This window comes from Xyrauchen texanus, chromosome 38 (genome assembly GCF_025860055.1).
Source record: "Xyrauchen texanus isolate HMW12.3.18 chromosome 38, RBS_HiC_50CHRs, whole genome shotgun sequence".
Lineage (NCBI taxonomy): Eukaryota > Metazoa > Chordata > Actinopteri > Cypriniformes > Catostomidae > Xyrauchen > Xyrauchen texanus.
In genome coordinates, this window is record NC_068313.1 from 10802623 (window position 1) to 10822457 (window position 19835).

The following is a 19835-nucleotide window of genomic DNA, read 5'->3' on the forward strand; positions in this document are numbered from 1 at the left end:
TCATCTAGGAAAGGGCTGTGCTCGGGAGGGGGATGTGGGACTTGACGATGGCCGATGAAGGGGTGACTGGGTTGGAGACATTCGAGGACTCAACTCGCCTGACTGAAGCCGCCACATAAGCTCTTCATTGGTGCGACTCAGTCGTTTCTTCTCGTTGCTCTCTTTCTCCACGTACACCTGCAGGTTGGCATTTTCCTCCGACAGTTGCCTGGTAGAGTAGAGAAAACTACTGCTTAGCATTCTGGTGTATATTAATGTCCTTGCTCTTTTGAAATCAAAGAGTTTATACTATGAATGACACTTGCTGGTATGAGGCGGTTGGCAAATTATAACAGAGGTCAATTACTATACATTCAAAATTCTTGAAGGTACAGTAGCAAAAAGAGTAGCTTATTTAATTCTAAGTGAGACAGGGTGGAAAATGGTCACGTAAAAAAATTTAAAAAATATAAGTCTCTTAGACAAACATTATATGCTGACTTTACTAGGAAGAAAAGTATCCATAGTATCTGTTAGACTTGAAAACGTATGGGTGTCAACACCACCTACCCAGGGTTATGATGGCTCTTTTGTTAAGAAGAGCCATCATACTTAAAATGCTGTATGTACCAGCTCTACATAAAACCACATGATTTAGGACAAAAGGACCTTAAAACAGACAGGCTTTAATGAACAAAGTCGCAGAACTTCCTTTTCCTTCATTTCACATTCCAAATGCATTTAATCAAAGTTTAATCAAAAGTATACTATTATGACCCTTAATCATGTATTATCCATGTATTATAACTAGAATGTTAATCATTATGATTTTTAATAATTTATCATTCTGTATTATAACTAACAAGTTTATAGCAAGCTTACAAGTTTACTAACATGTTTATAGCAAGCTATATGATGCTATATAATGTCTGAGATTGTTTCATTTCAGAACATTTGTGTAAATTAAACTGGCGTAACTTGCATCATATTAACGTTCTTATAAAATCACTGATTAAGTTACACACAATAGCGGGATGTAGAAGTTTTTAACTTTCGTCTGCAGCTGCATCCGAGGCTCCACCTGGTCATTCTATCACCCTATCCACCATCCACGATCGACTTCTTGCGAAATTAACTTCTTCAGCAGAACTCCAGACCAACAACAAAGACTTTCTTCCCAGTCAACCAAGCCAAAGAACTTCCTTCCCAGCAGAATACAAGTACAAACCTCCAGACTTTTGCTAAACACTTTGCAGTAAGATATCATTTTGCAACCCCATTTCAAATTGATGAATTAAATATGGTAATAGGTGGTTTGTTCAAAGCATGATCTGCATATTAGATTAATATATATAATTTTGTCTTTGCTAAATTCCATAAACTGAAATAAGATCAGTTTTATAAATTTGCTCTGCATCAAAGCTAATTTCTTTCTACAATTTGTATGTGTGTCTATGTGTGATAGTTTAGTTTTGTATAGGAGGTGTAGATTAGCACACAGCCAGTATATACTCAAAGAGAATTTGACTGTGGTTTATGATCATACTTGTCATCACTTAAAACCTGTTTGACCCTTGCTACTTTGTTAATGTAAAGCTGAGTCACAGGTTGAGAAGATTACAGATCGAAATGCAGTTTTAATAACATAAAGAGGCAAAGCACACAAATAAAACAAGCCAAGGACACTGACAAACAACCATAACTGTAAAAAAACTGCTGAAAATGGCCAAGATCTTACAACACCTACGGCAAACCAGAGGATTTATATGCTCTGTAAGCACACATACTAATGAGGTAAATGAGACTAATGACAAGACACAATTACAATAATGCACAATAACTTGAAAATTAGAGCCGTACAAAAGATAAGCACAAAAAAAAGGCCAAAAACCATCACAGAACCCCTCCCCTAGGAGCAGCTCCTGATCCCATAGAAAACAAAATATACAAGAGTACTTGAGAACGGGTAAAGGCTGGGGCTTTGGACAGTGACCAGGATCTGGGGCCTGCCATGGGGAATCAGGAGAAGCAGGAGTCCATAGGAGACCTGGTGGATGATTTGAAGACTACAGAGGAGCCTGAGGTGAAACCAAGGAGATGCTGACAGAACTGGAAACACAGGTAGTGTCCCTGAATCTAGAAACCACAGGAAAGTCGGACCAAGAGACCACACGGGATCAGTCGGATGACTAGGAGACCATGGCAGAGCAGGCACATGAACAAGAGACAAGGGCAGAGCTGGCTTATGACTAGGAGACCAAGAAGGAGACGGCAGATGACCAGGAGACCATAGGGATCAGGCAGTGCTGGAGATCAGGGCTGAGCTGGAGGATGTCTAGGAAACCACAAGGGATCCGGCATACGATCAGGAGACCAGGGCAGAGCCCTTGGCATTTGAGACTAAGGGAGAGATAGTGGTCAATCAGGAGACAAGGGTAGAGATGGCAGACGATCAGGAGACCAAGGAGTAACTGGGAAATGGGCTGGTGACCAAGGAAACAGAGGAAGCTGGGAATGAGGACAAGGTCAAAGGCACTAGAGGACCTCTGGGACCTCCAAAGCTGGGACCACTGAGGCTGGGACCACAGAGGCTGGGAGCTCCTAGAGCACTGGAGCAGAGAGCCAGGGAATACCATCACAGAACCCCTCCCCTAGGGACTCTTCAGAGCTATTTTACTTATGAACATTGTTTTCACTAAATTTGACATTTATTGTAGGGAGTAATATCCCTTTAGAATTAGCAGATACTGTATATTCACCTTAACTTAATGCTGGCTAAATAAGCTGATCAGGCATAAATAATACTTTCAATATTCCAGAAATAATTATTCTTCCTTTCTTGAACTAAATGCTTAACAATATGTCACAGCAACACTTAAAGTTTTGTTACAGTTAAGTCTTGCATGAAGACCTACTAGTTGCAGTAGATCTACTTTTATCTTTCAGATTGTAAATTAGAAATTTTGTGGAAAAACCTGGACATGGCAAGGTTGCGGTCAATCCTGTCCTTCAGGTCTTCATTTTGCTGCTGTAACACCTGAATACGCTCCTCCAAATGTACATTTGTTTGAGCCTGCACAAAAAAATACGACATAAAACAAATCACAATTACGTTCTACTCAGCACTCAACTTAAAGGTATAGTTCACTCATACATAAAAATTCTCTAATCGTTTACTCACCCTCATGTCATCCCAGATGTGTATGACTTTCTTTCTTCTGCAGAACACAAATTATGATTTTTTTTAGAAGAATATTTCAGCTCTTTAGGTCCATAAAATAAAATATAATGGGTGCCAAAATTGTGATGCTCCAAAAAGAACATACAAGGCATCATAAAAGTAATCCATATGACTCATGATTTAATCCATATTTTCAGAAGTGACATGACAGGTGTGGGTGAGAAACAGATCAATATGTTAGTCCTTTTTTCCTGAAATTCTTCTTCCTGCCCAGTAGGGGGCGATATGCATGATGACTGTGAATCACCAAAACCACAAGAAGAAGAATGTTAAAAATGATCTGTTTCTCACCCACACCTATCATATCGCTTCTGAAGATACTGATTTAACAACTGGAGTCGTATGGATTACTTTTATGCTGACCTATGTGATTTCTGGAGCTTCAAAATTTTGGCACCCATTCACTTGCATTGTATGGACATACAGAGCTGAGAAATTCTTCTAGAAATCTTCATTTGAGTTCATTTATTCATTTGGCAGACGCTTTTATCCAAAGCAGATGAAAAAAAGTCATACACATCTGGGATGGCATAAGGGTGAGTAAAAGATCATTTTCATTTTTGGGTGAACTATCCCTTTAAAGGTGCACTCGGTAATTTTAGCTTAAGAAAATAAATTGTACTTTTGACAGATTGGTTTCAAATTATGTTTTATTTTACAGTATTCTCGGCAGGTTGACATGTTGAAATCATATGACCAGTGTAAACTACTTTATCTCGGTAACACCCCTATCTCTTGCGGTCTAAATGAAACATGGGTTACACAAGCGGTAAGCGAAAACAAGTATATATCCAAGTCTCCAAGACCACTGTATCAGTCAGAAAAATGTATTCTCTTTCACTCGATTTATGAACTGACCATTTTCTCCAGTTCTGAGATCTTGAGCTCCTGTTGATGAATCTGCTGGTTCTTCATCTCCAGAACCTCTTTGATACTCTTTAGGTCCTCCTCGATATGCTGATATGGGGCGAGGGCATCCTGTACACATAAAAAAATTGGAGATGCATAAAAAGCTGGAAAAAACAGAGACACCCAAATACACAACTTAAGCTGACAGCAGGAACCATACCACAATCTGCTCATCTGTGCTTCTGCATAGAGCATCTTCAAAACGCTTGGCCCGGTCTCGCAGAGTGCGGTTATGAAATGTTAGAGTGTCCACCTGATCCTGAACACAGCACACAAACACACCTGTTCATCATCTGCCATGCAGAAATATGCAAAAAAAATGATTTTTTTAGGGCTCAAAAATGACAACAAACCTGCAGTGAGAGTCTGAGCTTCTCAAATTCCTCTTCCATGGATTTCTTCTGTTGCTCATGTGCCATCTTTATATCTATCAAAACAACAACTACATGTTAGTATGAACACACTGATAAAGTGTGTTCATACAACCTCATCTCAATCATTTTCAATGCGAGCTGGCGACTTCCGGCAACATAAGGAACGGCGACTGGAAATGTTTAACTTTATGCAAATGAAGAGCGACTTTCGGGAGCGACAGCCAATACAAGAGAAGATGGTAGAGCTCACGTGATCCTAATATTTTAATAATAATATTAATTGTAAATAAACAGTGCTATTTAGACTCTCCATACACAACACTAGCGACCTAACTGCCAGCCACTGGCGACATGCAGAGACAAAGTAGCTGGCAGTGTGAATGTAGCTTTAGATGGCTTTCCACTCTATTGTATGTACAGTAGTAAAATAGGTGCAAGTATTTGTTGGGCGATGTTCAATTCACCCCAAAGATGTTCAATAAACCATTTCTTTATGGACTTCGCTTTGTTCATAGGGGAATTGTCATGCTGGAACAGAAAAGGACTTTCCCCAAACCGTTACCACAAAGTTGTAGGCACACAATACACTAGAATGCCATTGTATTGAGTAGGATAATGATTTGTCCTCATTGGAATTAATGTAGTAACCAAACTGGTTGATAAGAAGGGGGTGTCCAAATATGTTTGCCCATATAGTTTGTTTCACCTTTTTTTCAAGGAAAAAAAATAAATAGAATTTTGACTGAGTAATATACAGTATATATTGGAGGGAAACTGTGCTTAAAGGGATAGTTCACACACACACACACACACACACACACACACACACACACACACACACACACACACACACACACACACACACACACACACACACACACGTTGTGTTTCCATGTTTTATGGGGACTTTCCATAGACATAACTGTTTTTATACTGTACAAACTTTATATTCTATCCCCTAAACCTAACCCTACCCCTAAACCTAACCCTCACAGAAAACTTTCTGCATTTTTACATTTTCAAAAAACATAATTTAGTATGATTTATAAGCTGCACAAAATGTCCCCACAAGGTCAAAAATTTCGGTTTTACTATCCTTATGGGGACATTTGGTCCCCACAAAGTGATAAATACACGCTCACACACACACACACACACACACACACACACACACACACACACACACACACACACACACACACACACACACACACACACAAATTTAAATAAAAAAATCTTATTTTTTACTTTAATTTATTAATGCTAATGTTGCTCCAATTCCTGCATGAATTTCTATATTCCGTGGAACACAAAAGAAGATGCTAGACAATATGTTAGTCTCAGTCACCATTCACTTTCAATGTATCTTTTTCAGAACATCTACTTTTGTGTTTCACAGATGAAAGTAATTCTATTTTTTCCCTGAAATGTGTACACACAAATAATAGTAATAATTATTAAATATAATAAATAATAATAATAAATAAAAGATTCTTGGCTTTATTTTTTTATGCAAAATAGTTTATTTTTATTTTTATAAATAGTCTTATTTTTTGTCTGACCTGGACATGCTATTATTAGATTTTTGTTTTGCCTTTTTTGCCAATATTTGGGCAAAGGAAAGGTTGCATGCATCACAGAATGTTAAGTGTTAATTGATGGTTCATTCTTTCATTTACTGAAGCGTTCAACAAAACAGCCAGTTTATGTTGACAACCAATTACCAAGTTAATAAAAATAAAGCTGACTGTCAGAAGGACTCACTCTTGATGGTTCTGGTGTGTTCTTCCTGTAGTGTGGCCAGAGAGGCACTGTGCGTTGCTTCCATCTCCATCAGGGCAGTCTCATGATTCGCACTCATTTCCTCAAACTAACATCAAACATCAGCTGTCAGATTATCAGAGTTTGTCTTTCACAGCGCATACAAAAAGTATTTCACGAAACAAAACATTGGGTAACAACCTCCTATAGGAATGACTGCACCAGACACGAGTCACAGCCAAAGTAGATTGTTTGTGTGGCCCCTTGTGCACCTGGTATTACAGGAATAGTTCACCCAAATGCCACCTCAAACTCATATAACTTTCTTCTGTAGAACACAAAAAGTTTTTATTTTTTTTGTTTGAGATCATGATTTGAAGCTCGATAGCATTTCCTTGCGCTTGACGCTCTGTGCGTGTGCACACGCAGCACATGCTCTGCACATGCGTCAAGTACGAGGTAGTGTAAAGCTTGAAATTAAGGAGACTGCTGCCAGGATTTATGGTGAAAAAGGAGTTACATTTTGGTCTGTTCTCATCCAAAACTGACCATATCACTGCAGAAGACATGGATTAAACCACATGAGTTGTATGGATTTGGAGCTTGAATGTTTTGGACCCCATTGACTTACATTGTATGGACAAAAACACCTAATGTCTCCATCAAAATATCTTCATTTGTGTTCCACAGTAGAAAGAAAGTTATAAGAGTTTGAGACGGCATAAGGGTCAGTAAATGATGAGAATGATCATTTTTGGGTGAACTTCTCCTTTAACATCTGTCTCAGGTGCTCTGTTTCACCTGTTCCTGGTGCTGGGAGCGGAGCTGCTCAAGGTGGTTGCTCTGCTGTTGCTGGAGTCGCTGTATCTCAGAGTGCTGCTCCTTTACCAGTCTCTCCTGCAGGGCCTTGAGCTCCTTCTGTTGCTGCTCTTTGAGTCCTTTCAGCTTCCACTCAAAACTCTGCTCCAGTTGGACCTTCTCACCCTGCAGACGCTCCCACCGCCGAACACTGACCACTACAGAGAGAAAAATATCTTTACATTTTGTTTCCATTGCTAAAAGGTTGCTAAGTTGTTCTGAGTGGGTTTATAGTGTGTTATGATGTTTTTTGGTGTAATTTAGGATGTAAACCTATTGGATTTTTTTTTACATGTTTTATTATATGCCTAATCTTAAGTATGAGCAAAAGTAATAATGATGCAAACACCATTAATACAAACGTGAAATTTGGGGAAAATATGAGTGGAGGGAAAGAGGAAAATGTGGTTGAAAAATACAGATCTGAGAAGGTCTATATATTATTTAGTGAGTGCTTGACCTCATACAACCATATCTGAGAATGTTGCAGTTGAGTGGGCACAAATGAGATGACTGTTAAACTTTTTTTTATTATTTTAACTGTGAGTCAGAGACTTACCCACTTCATCCCTGATCCTGGCTAACTGCAGGGACAACTCCCTCTCCTTCACAGCTCCACTCTCACTCTGCAACACACAAAGATACATAAATGTGTTGTGAAAGGGCCTACATGGAATCTGCACACATTTATTCAACAAATGTGTAAGGGAAAATCTTTTAAATTGTGTGTAATATATTTAGATATGATCAAATGTGTTAACAGAGCTAAGAATGGTAGCTTTTGGTAGCTGAAAGCATGGTCAAATCACCCAAATATTTAAAGGTGCAGTATGTAAGATTCAGAAACCCTTGTTATTAATGACACCTGTGGCCATTAAGTGAACTGCAGCCAGCTACATGTTGCTCATGCTCACACACGTGAACACACTCCATAGGGACGTGAGCAAGAGAGCATCGGCCAAAACAATGACGTAACATACAAAGAGACTGAACGTGATTCACCAGCATCATGCTGACAGATGAGGTAGCATAAATAATATTACAGAGTTATGATTGTTTTACTACAAACTTTGAGACTAAACTAAAACTACTTATCAGCTAATATAGCATACTGATACACACATACAGCTGCATACTATTCAGACAGTTTACAGTTATTTTGCATTATTGTATGTTTTGAATGTCATATGTTGTACTACGAATAAGAAACCAGCGTATTTGCTCCTGTATATCTGACTTTTAGTATCAGAATCAGAATCAGAATCAGCTTTATTGCCAAGTATGCTTACACATACAAGGAATTTGTCTAGATGACAGGAGCTTCCAGTCAACAACAATACAAACAATACCAAAAACAGCAGCAAGACATAGGTAATTAAAAACAGAAAAGAACACTAAATAAATAATTATACATACTATACGTACATACACTCACCTTCATACATACCCACATACACACACGTAGTGCAAATCTAATACAATCTGTTATATAAAGAACAAAAAACTGTATATTATGTACAGAGCAATGTAAGTAATGGCAGAAGTGGATATGTTGGATAATATAAATTAAAATTAAAATTAGACTGTGTATTGCACATAATTATTGCTCAATGGGGCAATTTAATTGTTCATTAGATGGATGGCCTGAGGGAAAAAACTGTTCCTGTGTCTGACAGTTCTGGTGTTCAGAGCTCTGAAGCGCTGGCCAGAAGGCAACAGTTCAAAAAGGTAGTGGGCTGGGTGAGTGGTGTCCAGAGTGATTTTACCAGCCTTTTTCCTCACTCTGGAAGTGTATAGTTCTTGAAGGGGGGCAGGGGGCAACCGATAATCCTCTCAGCAGACCGAACTGTCCTTTGTAGTCTTCTGATGTCTGATTTCAGGAACCTCAGCCGTTTAGGGCTTCAGGTTAACTGCGAAAAGAGCAAGCTCTCCCCGGTTCAGAGCATCTCTTTTCTCGGCATGGAGTTAGACTCTGTCTCAATGAAAGCGCGCCTCACAAGCGAGCATGTGCAGTCGGTGCGGAGCTGTCTGAATACGTTCAGACCAGGCACAGCGGTTCCACTGAAACATTTTCAGAGGCTCCTGGGGCATATGGCATCCTCAGCGGTGGTCGCGCCACTCGTGTTGATGCATATGAGACCACTTCAGTACTGGCCTCAGTCTCGAGTCCCTAGATGGGCATGGCACTGCAGCACATACCGTGTGATCCTCACCCCTTCCTGCCGTCACTTATTCAGCCCTGGACATACCTCTGTTTTCTACGGGCAGGAGTCCCCCTACAGCAGGTGTCCAGACACGTCATAGTTACTGATTTGGGGTCGATTCGGCAGAGCACAGGTAGATCTGTTTGCCTCCCAAGAATCCACCCACTGCCCACTCTGGTACTCTCTGACAGAAGCCCCCCTCGGCACAGACGCGCTGGTACACAGCTGGCCCCGGGGGCTGTGCAAGTACGCATTTCCCCCAGTGAGCCTCCCCCAGTGTGGCAGGTTGAACTTCCTCAGCTGGCTGAAGGAAGTACAACCTCTGCTGGGCCTTTTTCCCAATGGAGTCGATGTGTATCTCCCACTTCAGGTCCTGTGAGATGGTAGTGCCCAGGAACCTGAATGACTCCACTGCTGCCACAGTGCTGTTCAGAATGGTGAGGGGGGACAATGTTGGGGTGTTCCTCCTAAAGTCCACAATCATCTCCACTGTTTTGAGCGGGTTCAGCTCCAGGTTGTTTTGACTGCACCAGAAAGCCAGCCGTTCAACCTCCTTTCTATATGCAGACAACACCAGTCTCTCAAATGACTTCATGACCACAGATGTCAGGGCGACAGGTCTGTAGTCATTAAGTCCTGTGATTTTAGGTTTCTTAGGGACGGGGATAATAACGGAGCGTTTGAAGCAGCATGGGACTTCACACTGCTCCAGTGATCTACTGAAGATCTGAGTGAAGATGGGGGCCAGTTGGTTAGCACAGGAACATATAAAGAGATGATCATTGAAATTATTTGAAAGTTATGAATCAAGGTAGCTTGCAATTCGCCAGTGTTAGCAGGCAAGATCAAATTAACTAAAATGACACAGATCAATCCTTATGGCACTATATTTCACATGCTTTGCAGTTATGCAAGATTACCTGTCCAATAAGAAGAACGCAAATTCAGGGTCGGTTTTGATCCCCAAAACCTAATGAAGGTCCCCTAATCAAATGCCATGTCGAAGTTCACTCTAGTTTTCACTCGACCACAATCACGTTCCCTCTTAGCCAGACGAGATTCAGTAGATACTTTTTTTTTTTTGGCTTACTCTGAGTTTGTGTAGGAGTCGGTGTTGTTCTGGGAGCAGGACGTTTGCTTGATTCCATCTCTAAGATAATGTTACCTGTTGCAGTCTTTTGTCGCTGTTGAATAGCGGAAGAGAAGCTATTACTGGCAAGTCTCTCAGGAGCATGCATAAATGTCACATCCTATGGATTTTCCCGGCAAAAGCAACCCGCTCCCTTCACATGAAAATCAGTCTACAGACTTTAATAGGCAACCTAGGAAGTTTATTTTTTAGTAATTTTTTAAGTTGTGTTACAAGCCGTTCACACATGAATGGTGAATATTACAAGAAAATTGTTACATACTGCACCTTTAATAAACAATTACGCAAGGAGCATATTTAAAATATTTTGTAACTTAAAATGGTGGCTTTTAGAATTCTTTGGAAATCTGTAGAGCTTTTTGTGGAATTTTGCAGACACGTATTTATTGCAGGCCTGAATAAAATATGTAATATAATGGAATGATAATTTGCACGAGGTGTAAATAGCACGTGCCACACAGTGCGGCTATTTGCACTTCAGTAGTCTGGTAGAAACACAGGAATTGAAGACAAACTTCAATTCTAGTGTCGCTGCATATATGTGGGGTGTAACGACAGAGTGGGTGTGCTTTTTGTGTGCGGACGTCCATCCTGTTTCTGGTCTCCACTATTAATATTTGCTTTAATACTACTTACATGACATATGAAAATTAATATGAAGGTTGATTTTCTCACAACAATTTGGTCACGAGTTAAGAGAAAGTTTTGATCTGGGTAAAATTAACCATGGTTTTACTATAGTAATTTTGTAGCAACCATGTTTTTGGGCAGAAGCCATAGTTTTAATGCAATTAACCATGATGTTACTGCAGTAATATGGTGTTAAAATAGCAACCATTTTTTATATTGTGGTTACTGTGATTTTGCTACAAAATACCATGGTGATACTATGATTACTGTAGTAAAACCATGGGTCATTTTTGTGAGGGAAGGTTAGGGTTAGGTTTAGCTGTAGGGGTTGGTGTAGGGCAGAGGCGTTTATTACGTTGACCACTAGTCGATCTCGATAACAGTTCAAGTTTATTTAGTGTAGGCCAAAGTGCTGTGCATTAAGATCAAAACAAATAACATCCTTCTGCTAGAAAATATAGTTCCTGACATGGCAAAACATTGCTATACAACAAGTACAATGATGAACAGGTCTGTGTTTTGGATTACTATATTGTGCATCAGCATCCATGACAAGAACTATCAGTTTTATAGTTAAAAACAAAGCAAAAAATGTTCCTTAACTTTAACGAGTGAAACTCTCAATACATTAAGCAGCAGGCTCCTAACAACCTAATGACACACCTTGATCTACAGTATATTTGTTACAATTAAAATAGCTCAATAAGTTATAATAACAAACATCTACACCACAGTGATTTAATCAAACAACATTGTGATGACTGTGAAAGCATTAAAGCATGATTCAGCATGTTACAATAGCAGCATTGTTCACCTACACTTGTTCACCTCCAAATGCCAGCTGAGATTTCACTGCACCGTCTGTGGACTATAAATAACAGGTACAGATATTACGCTTCCAAAAACATACTGTGGTAGTACCATGGTACAGTGATGTATCAGAAGGTAATACTATGGTACTTTATATATGTACTATGATACTACTGAATGATTACTAACTGTATTATTAACTGTATTTTCCCTTCTTACTTTTCAACACCTCCTCAATGGTAACAAACGGCAGGGTCAAGACCATCTTGGTTACTGTCATAACCTCCGTTCCTTGATGGAGGGAACGAGATATTGTTGCGATGTAGTGACACTAGGGGTCTCTCTTGAGAGCCTCGGTTACCTCTTATCTTTGAGAAAAGGCCAATGAGAATTGTCACACAGAATTTGGGTATAAAGGGTATAAAAGGAGGGAAGCGAACATCTGTTCAGACAGGTTTTGAGCTGAGGAGCCAAGACTTGTTACAGTGTTGTGACAAGAGGGACACAATGTCTCGTTCCCTCTATCAGGGAACAGAGGTTACAACAGTAACCAAGACGTTCCCCTTCTGTCACTCACTCAACGTTGTGTCGATGTAGTGACACTAGGGGTCCCTATCTAAAAATGCCACAACACTGAATCGTATTACATCACGGGAGGTTACCGGAGTAATCAGTACCTGTGGAGCACCTGTCCCAGTACAGGCAACTCGGTGCCTGCAGTGGGTCTGGCTGCAAACTCCAAATCAAGGGGAGGGCTGGGCAACACCCAATACCTTCACAAGAATTTACAATCTCCGGATTGAGCCGGTCTTGTCCCGAGAGGACCACGGAGAGATCCCATGAGGGGAACAGACATGGTAGGAGAGTTCAGCCTCCAGGTGCCTCTAAGGAACCTGATGATCAGGTTGTGCTTCCCTAACGACTTACCACTGCGTCATGGTGAGTCTTCAGATCGGGAAGAACACCAATTTGCAAATAAGCGCCACTTTAGGGCATAAAGCTGCCTGGTAGAGGGAGCTCTGGCTTGAATGATCGTGTCTAAGACGGCTGGTGGTAGACCGCTTAGATCTTCCGCATCCCATCCAAGGACCAGACGTGGAGGTTCCAGAGGTCTGGGCGAAGATGCCAGAGGGACCCAGTCCCTGAGAAAGAAGGGGTATTCGCCAGGGAGATGCTGTCGCGTGGAGCGTGAGATCCGAGAACCAAGTCCGAGTGGGCCAGTAAGTGACTTGTTCCTCATCCTCCCTGACCTTGCACAGGACTTGTGCAAGTAGGCTCACTGGGGGAAATGCGTACTTGCACAGCCCCTGGGGCCAGCTGTGTACCAGCGCGTCTGTGCCGAGGGGGGCTTCTGTCAGAGAGTACCAGAGTGGGCAGTGGGTGGATTCTTGGGAGGCAAACAGATCTACCTGTGCTCTGCCGAATCGACCCCAAATCAGTAACTATGACGTGTCTGGACACCTGCTGTAGGGGGACTCCTGCCCGTAGAAAACAGAGGTATGTCCAGGGCTGAATAAGTGATGGCAGGAAGGGGTGAAGATCACACGGTATGTGCTGCAGTGCCATGCCCATCTCGGGACTCGAGTCTGAGGCCAGTACTGAAGTGGTCTCATATGCATCAACACGAGTGGCGCGACCACCGCTGAGGATGCCATATGCCCCAGGAGCCTCTGAAAATGTTTCAGTGGAACCGCTGTGCCTGGTCTGAACGTATTCAGACAGCTCAGCACCGACTGCACATGCTCGCTTGTGAGGCGCGCTTTCATTGAGACAGAGTCTAACTCCATGCCGAGAAAAGAGATGCTCTGAACCGGGGAGAGCTTGCTCTTTTCGCAGTTAACCTGAAGCCCTAAACGGCTGAGGTTCCTGAGCACCAGATCCCAGTGTGCACAGAGCATCTGTCAAGAGTGTGCTAGGATTAGCCAGTCTTTGAGGTAGTTGAGTAAGCGAATGCCCACTTTCCTTAACGGGGAGCTGCCTCTGCGACTTTCATGAAGACATGAGGGGACACGGACAGAGCTAAGGGGAGGACCTTGTACTGATACACCTGGCCGTCGAAAGCAAACCGTAGAAAGGGTCTGTGATGGGGTAATATTGAGACGTGAAAGTATGCGTCACCACCTGCCGGCCTGAGGTGCGAGTGTGGTGCAGTTGGGCACGTGAATGCGGAAGGTCCGCGTTCAAGGGGCCTGACTGCAAGTGCTCGGTGTCTGATCGCCGTGAGAACGGCAGTTGTGGGCACTGGCTAAGTGACCCAGGGAGTGAGGAAACTGCTTTTTTTGTGACAATGTGGGTACCATAGCCCATTGTGGGAGAAAAGGAAACAAAAGATTCTCCACCCGGCACTCTACCAGGGATGGAGTGGTCTGAAGACCAGCTCCGTGGCAGACGTCTCTCTCCCTGGGTTGCCCGTCTCAGGAGCGATTGGGAGCCTTCCGGGTCCGGGAGATGTTTCGTGAGATGGGGGTGTCTGCCTCCTGTGGGGAGCTCTACGCTGGGGCTGAGAGCTGGGCCTGGGCTGGGGCGGAGCTGTCTGGGGTTTCACCACCACAGGGGGATGCCCTCGGCGAGCAGACAGGGTGCGGAATCTTGAGCCACGGTGGGGCAAGATGTGTTTACTACTTATAGAGGTGAGTGGAACAGCAGTGGGTTTACTCAGCTTGCTGAACATCTGAACAGATGCACACTTCCCTCCTTTTATACCCGTATGTCTGGGGGAGGGGCATGCAAATTCTGTTCGGCAATTCTCACTGGCCTTTTCTTAAAGATAAGAGGTAACCAAGGCTCTCAATAGAGACCCCTAGTGTCACTACATCAACAAAACGTCGAGTGAATAACAGAAAGGGAACATATGACCTTATCAAAGCCCATATGTCTTCATTGTGTCTCTGTTAAAGCTCTCTCCCAATCAGATTTTCCTCCAGCACACAACATATCTTGCAGATCCCCGGGGAGTCTTTCCAGGAATACAAGCTCCTTGTTCGTAATCTGCTTTCATTTTCTAATTTGGAAGGTCTATATTAGTGAGAGCAGGACAGTCTCAAGGACTCTTTCCCCACCTATTAAACACACTATAAATCTGATGGCCGTAACACTGTTACACCTCAACACACCTACAGCACTGAACATGCTTCTATATTACAAAGCACCTACATATCAAACATGGAACTTCTTATTAGTGGGGCTTGCTAAGACAAGCATCACTTTTACTATTGCTCTTACTAAGTATTAAGTATTAAGCTGAGTATTACACTTTGCCGCTTATCTCATCCCACACCATTTGTGCTGCTAACATGATTGATTGATAATTCAAATCATAAAGCTTGTTGAGGAAAGATGAGCAATTACTTTTCTAAGCAATTCAATTATGGAGGACGAAACCGGCAAAAATAATAAATAAATAAATACATAAACACTGTGCTTATATAAATAATTTAATAAATACATAGTGTACGTTTGAGCATAAACAAATATATAAATAATTACATGTGCGAGGAGATATACAAATAAATAAATAAATAAATACATGCACCAATTAATGCTAAATAAATCAATGTAAAACACCTCCTGGATCTGCTTTTGGTGTTCTTGCTGAATTTATTCTGTTATCTGTTTAATTAATAATAATTTATTTTGTATGTTAAATTGTATCCACATGTGGCCTATCATTCATGTTACTCGTAACATATGGGGGCTCGTAGTCCGAGATTGTAGCTGGGATCAGGTCAGTAATGCCCTTGGGAATATTTGCTATTTCACAACACATTACATGAGAGGTATTGTGTTGGTTTGAAATATCTGGGTTGGCCAGTTTACTAACTGGCAAGTCAATCATTTCATGGTCTTTGATTGATTGTAAATTGGGCCTATTTGGTTTTAGGGAGTGCTGCGTGCATTTATTGATTGGGGAATGCCATGATCAGAAGAAGAATACTTTCTCAACTTCATAGCAACCATCTAGAACACTCTAGCAACCACCTAGCAACATCCTTGCAACCATCCAGAACACTAGTTTTGCAGAGGCAAGTAGCACAAAATTTAGTTTGATGTCATTAATGCTTTCAAGCCACTATTTTATATTTCAGATAATCTGCAATCAGTGTAAATATCCATTTAAACATGCATGCAATCATATGCATTGAATTATGTATATACAATTATAAAAAACTAAAATTAAATGAGCCAATAAACATCAAAATTGAAACAGCACAATTATATCATAATATCAGATTAGGTGCATCAAGTGTCAATGGTCATGGTGGGTTGTGTTCCCTCGCCAAGACAGCATGTTTCTGTCTCCTGAGAACACACACACACACATATGGACACACACATAATGCAAACACAAATATACTGTATACTGTATATATATATATATATATATATATATATATATATATATATATATATGATCATCTAATCACAAACTACATAAAGCATACTGCAGAATAAGCTAAACAAGGTTTGATTCATAAAGCACCAAAGATTCTACTTTAGTAAACAAATCAGAGCAAGAAATCAGCTTAAATAATACACTCTCATAAACCGATATGTGCTGTTCCTGAAGCTGCAACTTCTTTACCGTAGTATCCCAACAGCAGTTATGATGGAGACACAGAGAGATTACAGCAACATTCGCCCATGCTAGGGCTAAACGTAGCGTCATAAAAAACTGTCGGGGGGATACCATACACACACCACACCGAGAAGGCTAGAAATAAGGAAAGACGGGGAGGGGAGGACAGAGAGACAGGCAGATTGGGGGATACAGAACGAGCGTGGCATAAAAAGGCAAAACTGCCCCAATAAATGTCCTTACCTCACTCTGAATTGAGTGTCAAAGCCTGACAATAGCAACAATGTGTACCGTGAGACTGCAATTTCATAGACAATTCTTGGGACCACCCACAAGCTGCTCTCTCTCTCTCTCTCTCTCTCTCTCTCTCTCTCTCTCTCTCTCGCTCTCTCTCTCTCTCTCTCACACACACACACACACACACACACACACACACTCAAGGATGTTGGGAGGAGGAGGGGTGGATGATGGAGATATAAAGGAAGACCAATAAACCAAATTACACGCATGCATCTATTGTCTGATAAAAGCGTCCACTAGGAATGGACACACATTTTAATTCAAAGCATCCTAACGGGTCAGTATATTATATATAATAATTCTTCTGATAGTAGTGACACGTAAAATATAATAATGTTGAAATTATTTGCTGTTCTATGTGCTATAAATTAGGCAAAAGAAAATGTAAATCTAGCTCTTCTTTGAATGTGCAGGGTGAAATTTCTATGCTACTAGTGACAAAGGCTTCTAATTCAATTGACAGACATTCAAAAGAAGCCGCATATACAGACCAAAAAATTTCATAACGTTATTGCGGATAGTTCACCAGTGCTCAAATTGTTTTTATTTATATTTGCCTGTAACAAAAACCCACTTATGACTGTCTTACGACTATCTTACGGCAGCCAAAATTCACGTAATTTAACATCTCATAAAATAAAAATTTTGATTAAATTTACTCTGTTATTTATTTACTCTATTTCTAATAAAATAAAACTGAAATTAAAACTTTCTTTCTTCTGCAGAACACAAACAAAGTATTTTAGAAAAATATCTCAGCTCTGTAGGTTCATTCAGTGCAAGTGAATTGTGCGCATGCAATGGCAAAGTACAGTGAAAAAGAGTTTTATTTTGGATTTTTTTTAAGAAGATGGATTAAACCACTGGAGTTTTATGGATTAATTTTATGCAGCCTTTGTGTTTTTTGGACCTACAGAGCTGCTATATTCTTTCTAAAATCTTCATTTGTGTTCAGAGCAGAAGACAGAAATCACATCTGGGATGGCATGAGGGGGAGTAAATTATTAATTATATTTTTTTATTTTTGGCTGAACTGTTCCTTTAAAGTCTGCAGAACCAGCGGTCCATTGGCAGGACCAGGAGTGTGTAATAAGATTCCGCTTACAATTTAAAAATTCCTGCGTGAAAATTCCCATCTAGATACATGAATAGTCATATCATTTGAAGAATCTGAACTTTTCATTATTTTTGCATTCATGTTACATAAAATAACAAGATAAAACCTGAAACCCTCTGCATCCCAAATGAGCATTTTCAAAATATCTTCAAAAACAAGAGCGGCATCTGCAATGTTAGCACCAAAACTCCTTCAGTGACAAAAAAATGTGTTTACCGCCCCTTAGCTTTTTGCGCCGAAGTGGGTCAATAAAAAGCATTTGCATGAGAAAAACTGCAGGAAAAACATCCTGGTTACTTTTGTAACCTCCGTTCCCAGATGGAGGGAGTGAGACGTTGTGTCGATGTAGTGACAGTAGGGGTTGCCCTTGGGAGCCCCAAACACCTCTGATCTTTGAGAAAAGGCCAATGGGAATTGGTGAGTGGAATTTGCATGCCACTCCCCTGGATATACGGGTATAAAAGGAGCTGGCTCGCAACAACTCATTCAGGTTTTGTGCTGAGGAAACGAGACAGGGCCCCGGACATTTCAGCGGGTAGTTCAGTGTTGTGGCAGGAGGGATATAAAATCTTGTTCCCTCCAGCTGGGAACGGAGGTTACCAAAGTAACAAGGACGTTCCCTATCTGTGAGTCACTCTACGTTGTGTCGATGTAGTGGCACTAGGGTTCCCTATACGAAACGCCACAACTAGCTGAACTGTGTAAGGTGGACTGGCGGTGCGAGACGGGCAAACCATTGCGTGCTACGTAGCCAGCGTACCTGGCTGTCACGTGACCTCCTCCAACACTCCTACGAGCGTCTCACAGTCCACCGCACTTCGGGGACAACTCAACTGTAAAAAATTAGTACAGGCCGCCCCAGCCGTGGCCGCTTCTCTTCTTTTTACTTCCCAAAAAAGAATGGAAATCGTTCAACTGGGGGCCACAAGTTTCCGCTTCGGGGGGGGGGTTCTCCAACACACCTGGACACTTGCACTAAGGGGACCACTGCCTGCGGAAATGCAAGGTCATTCCAAGGGCTGAATTAGTGGGGGCAGATCGGCGTGATGACCACGCGATGTGTGCAGCAGCACCATGAGCTTCTGCTTAAAGTCTGCCTGAACTCAAGTCTGAAGCCAGACCTGAAGCTGTCTCATATGCATCCATGTGGATGCTGCCGAGAATGCCATATGCCCCAGGAGCCTCTGAAATTGCTTCAGTGGGACCGCCGTTCTCCGCCTGAATGACTTTAGGCAGTTAATCACCGACTGCCCGCGCTCGCTCTAACTCCAACCCGAGAAAAGAGATGTTCTGTACCATGGAGAGCTTGCTCTTTTCCAAGTTGACCGAAGCCCCAACCGGCTGAGGTGCCTGAGAACCAGGTCCCTGTGTGCACACAACAATTCTCAAGAGTGAGCTAGGATCAGCCAGTCTTCAAGATAGTTGAGGATGCGGATGCCCACCTCCCTTAGCAGGGCAAGGGCTGCCTCTGCGACTTTCGTGAAGATGCGAGGCGACAGGGGCAGACCAAAGGGGAGGACCTTGTACTGGTACGCCCAGCACTCGAAGGCGAACCACAGAAAGGGCCTGTGCCGAGGTGGAAGTATGCATCCTTCAGGTCTACCGCCGCAAACCAATCTTGATGCCGGATGCTTGCTAAAGTGCATTTCTGCATCAGCATCTTAAACGGGAGTCTGTGCAAGGACCGGTACTTGCAGGTCCAAGACTGTCTGCAGCCTACCGCCTTTCTTGGGTATGATAAATTAGCTGTAGAACCCCTTCTTCATCTCGGCTGGAGGGACAGGCTATATCACGTCCTTCCGCAGAAGGGTCGCGATTTCCGCATGCAGGGTGGCGGCGTTCTTGCCCTTCACTGAGGTTAACCAACTACCCTTGTGCACCTTGGCTTGGTGCACCTGCAGGAGAGCCATGGCGTGATATGGCCTG

General features: G+C 41.9%; 1 protein-coding gene across 1 annotated transcript in view; it reads right to left on the reverse strand.

The window, feature by feature from the left end:
- mtus2b (microtubule associated tumor suppressor candidate 2b) overlaps window positions 1-19835 on the reverse strand; it is a 49363-nt gene continuing 29528 nt past the window's right edge. The window contains 8 exon segments of the mRNA XM_052109555.1: window positions 1-208; window positions 2955-3058; window positions 4082-4198; window positions 4290-4388; window positions 4483-4556; window positions 6268-6373; window positions 7066-7280; window positions 7682-7748. Coding sequence (XP_051965515.1) covers window positions 1-208; window positions 2955-3058; window positions 4082-4198; window positions 4290-4388; window positions 4483-4556; window positions 6268-6373; window positions 7066-7280; window positions 7682-7748 — 990 coding nt within the window.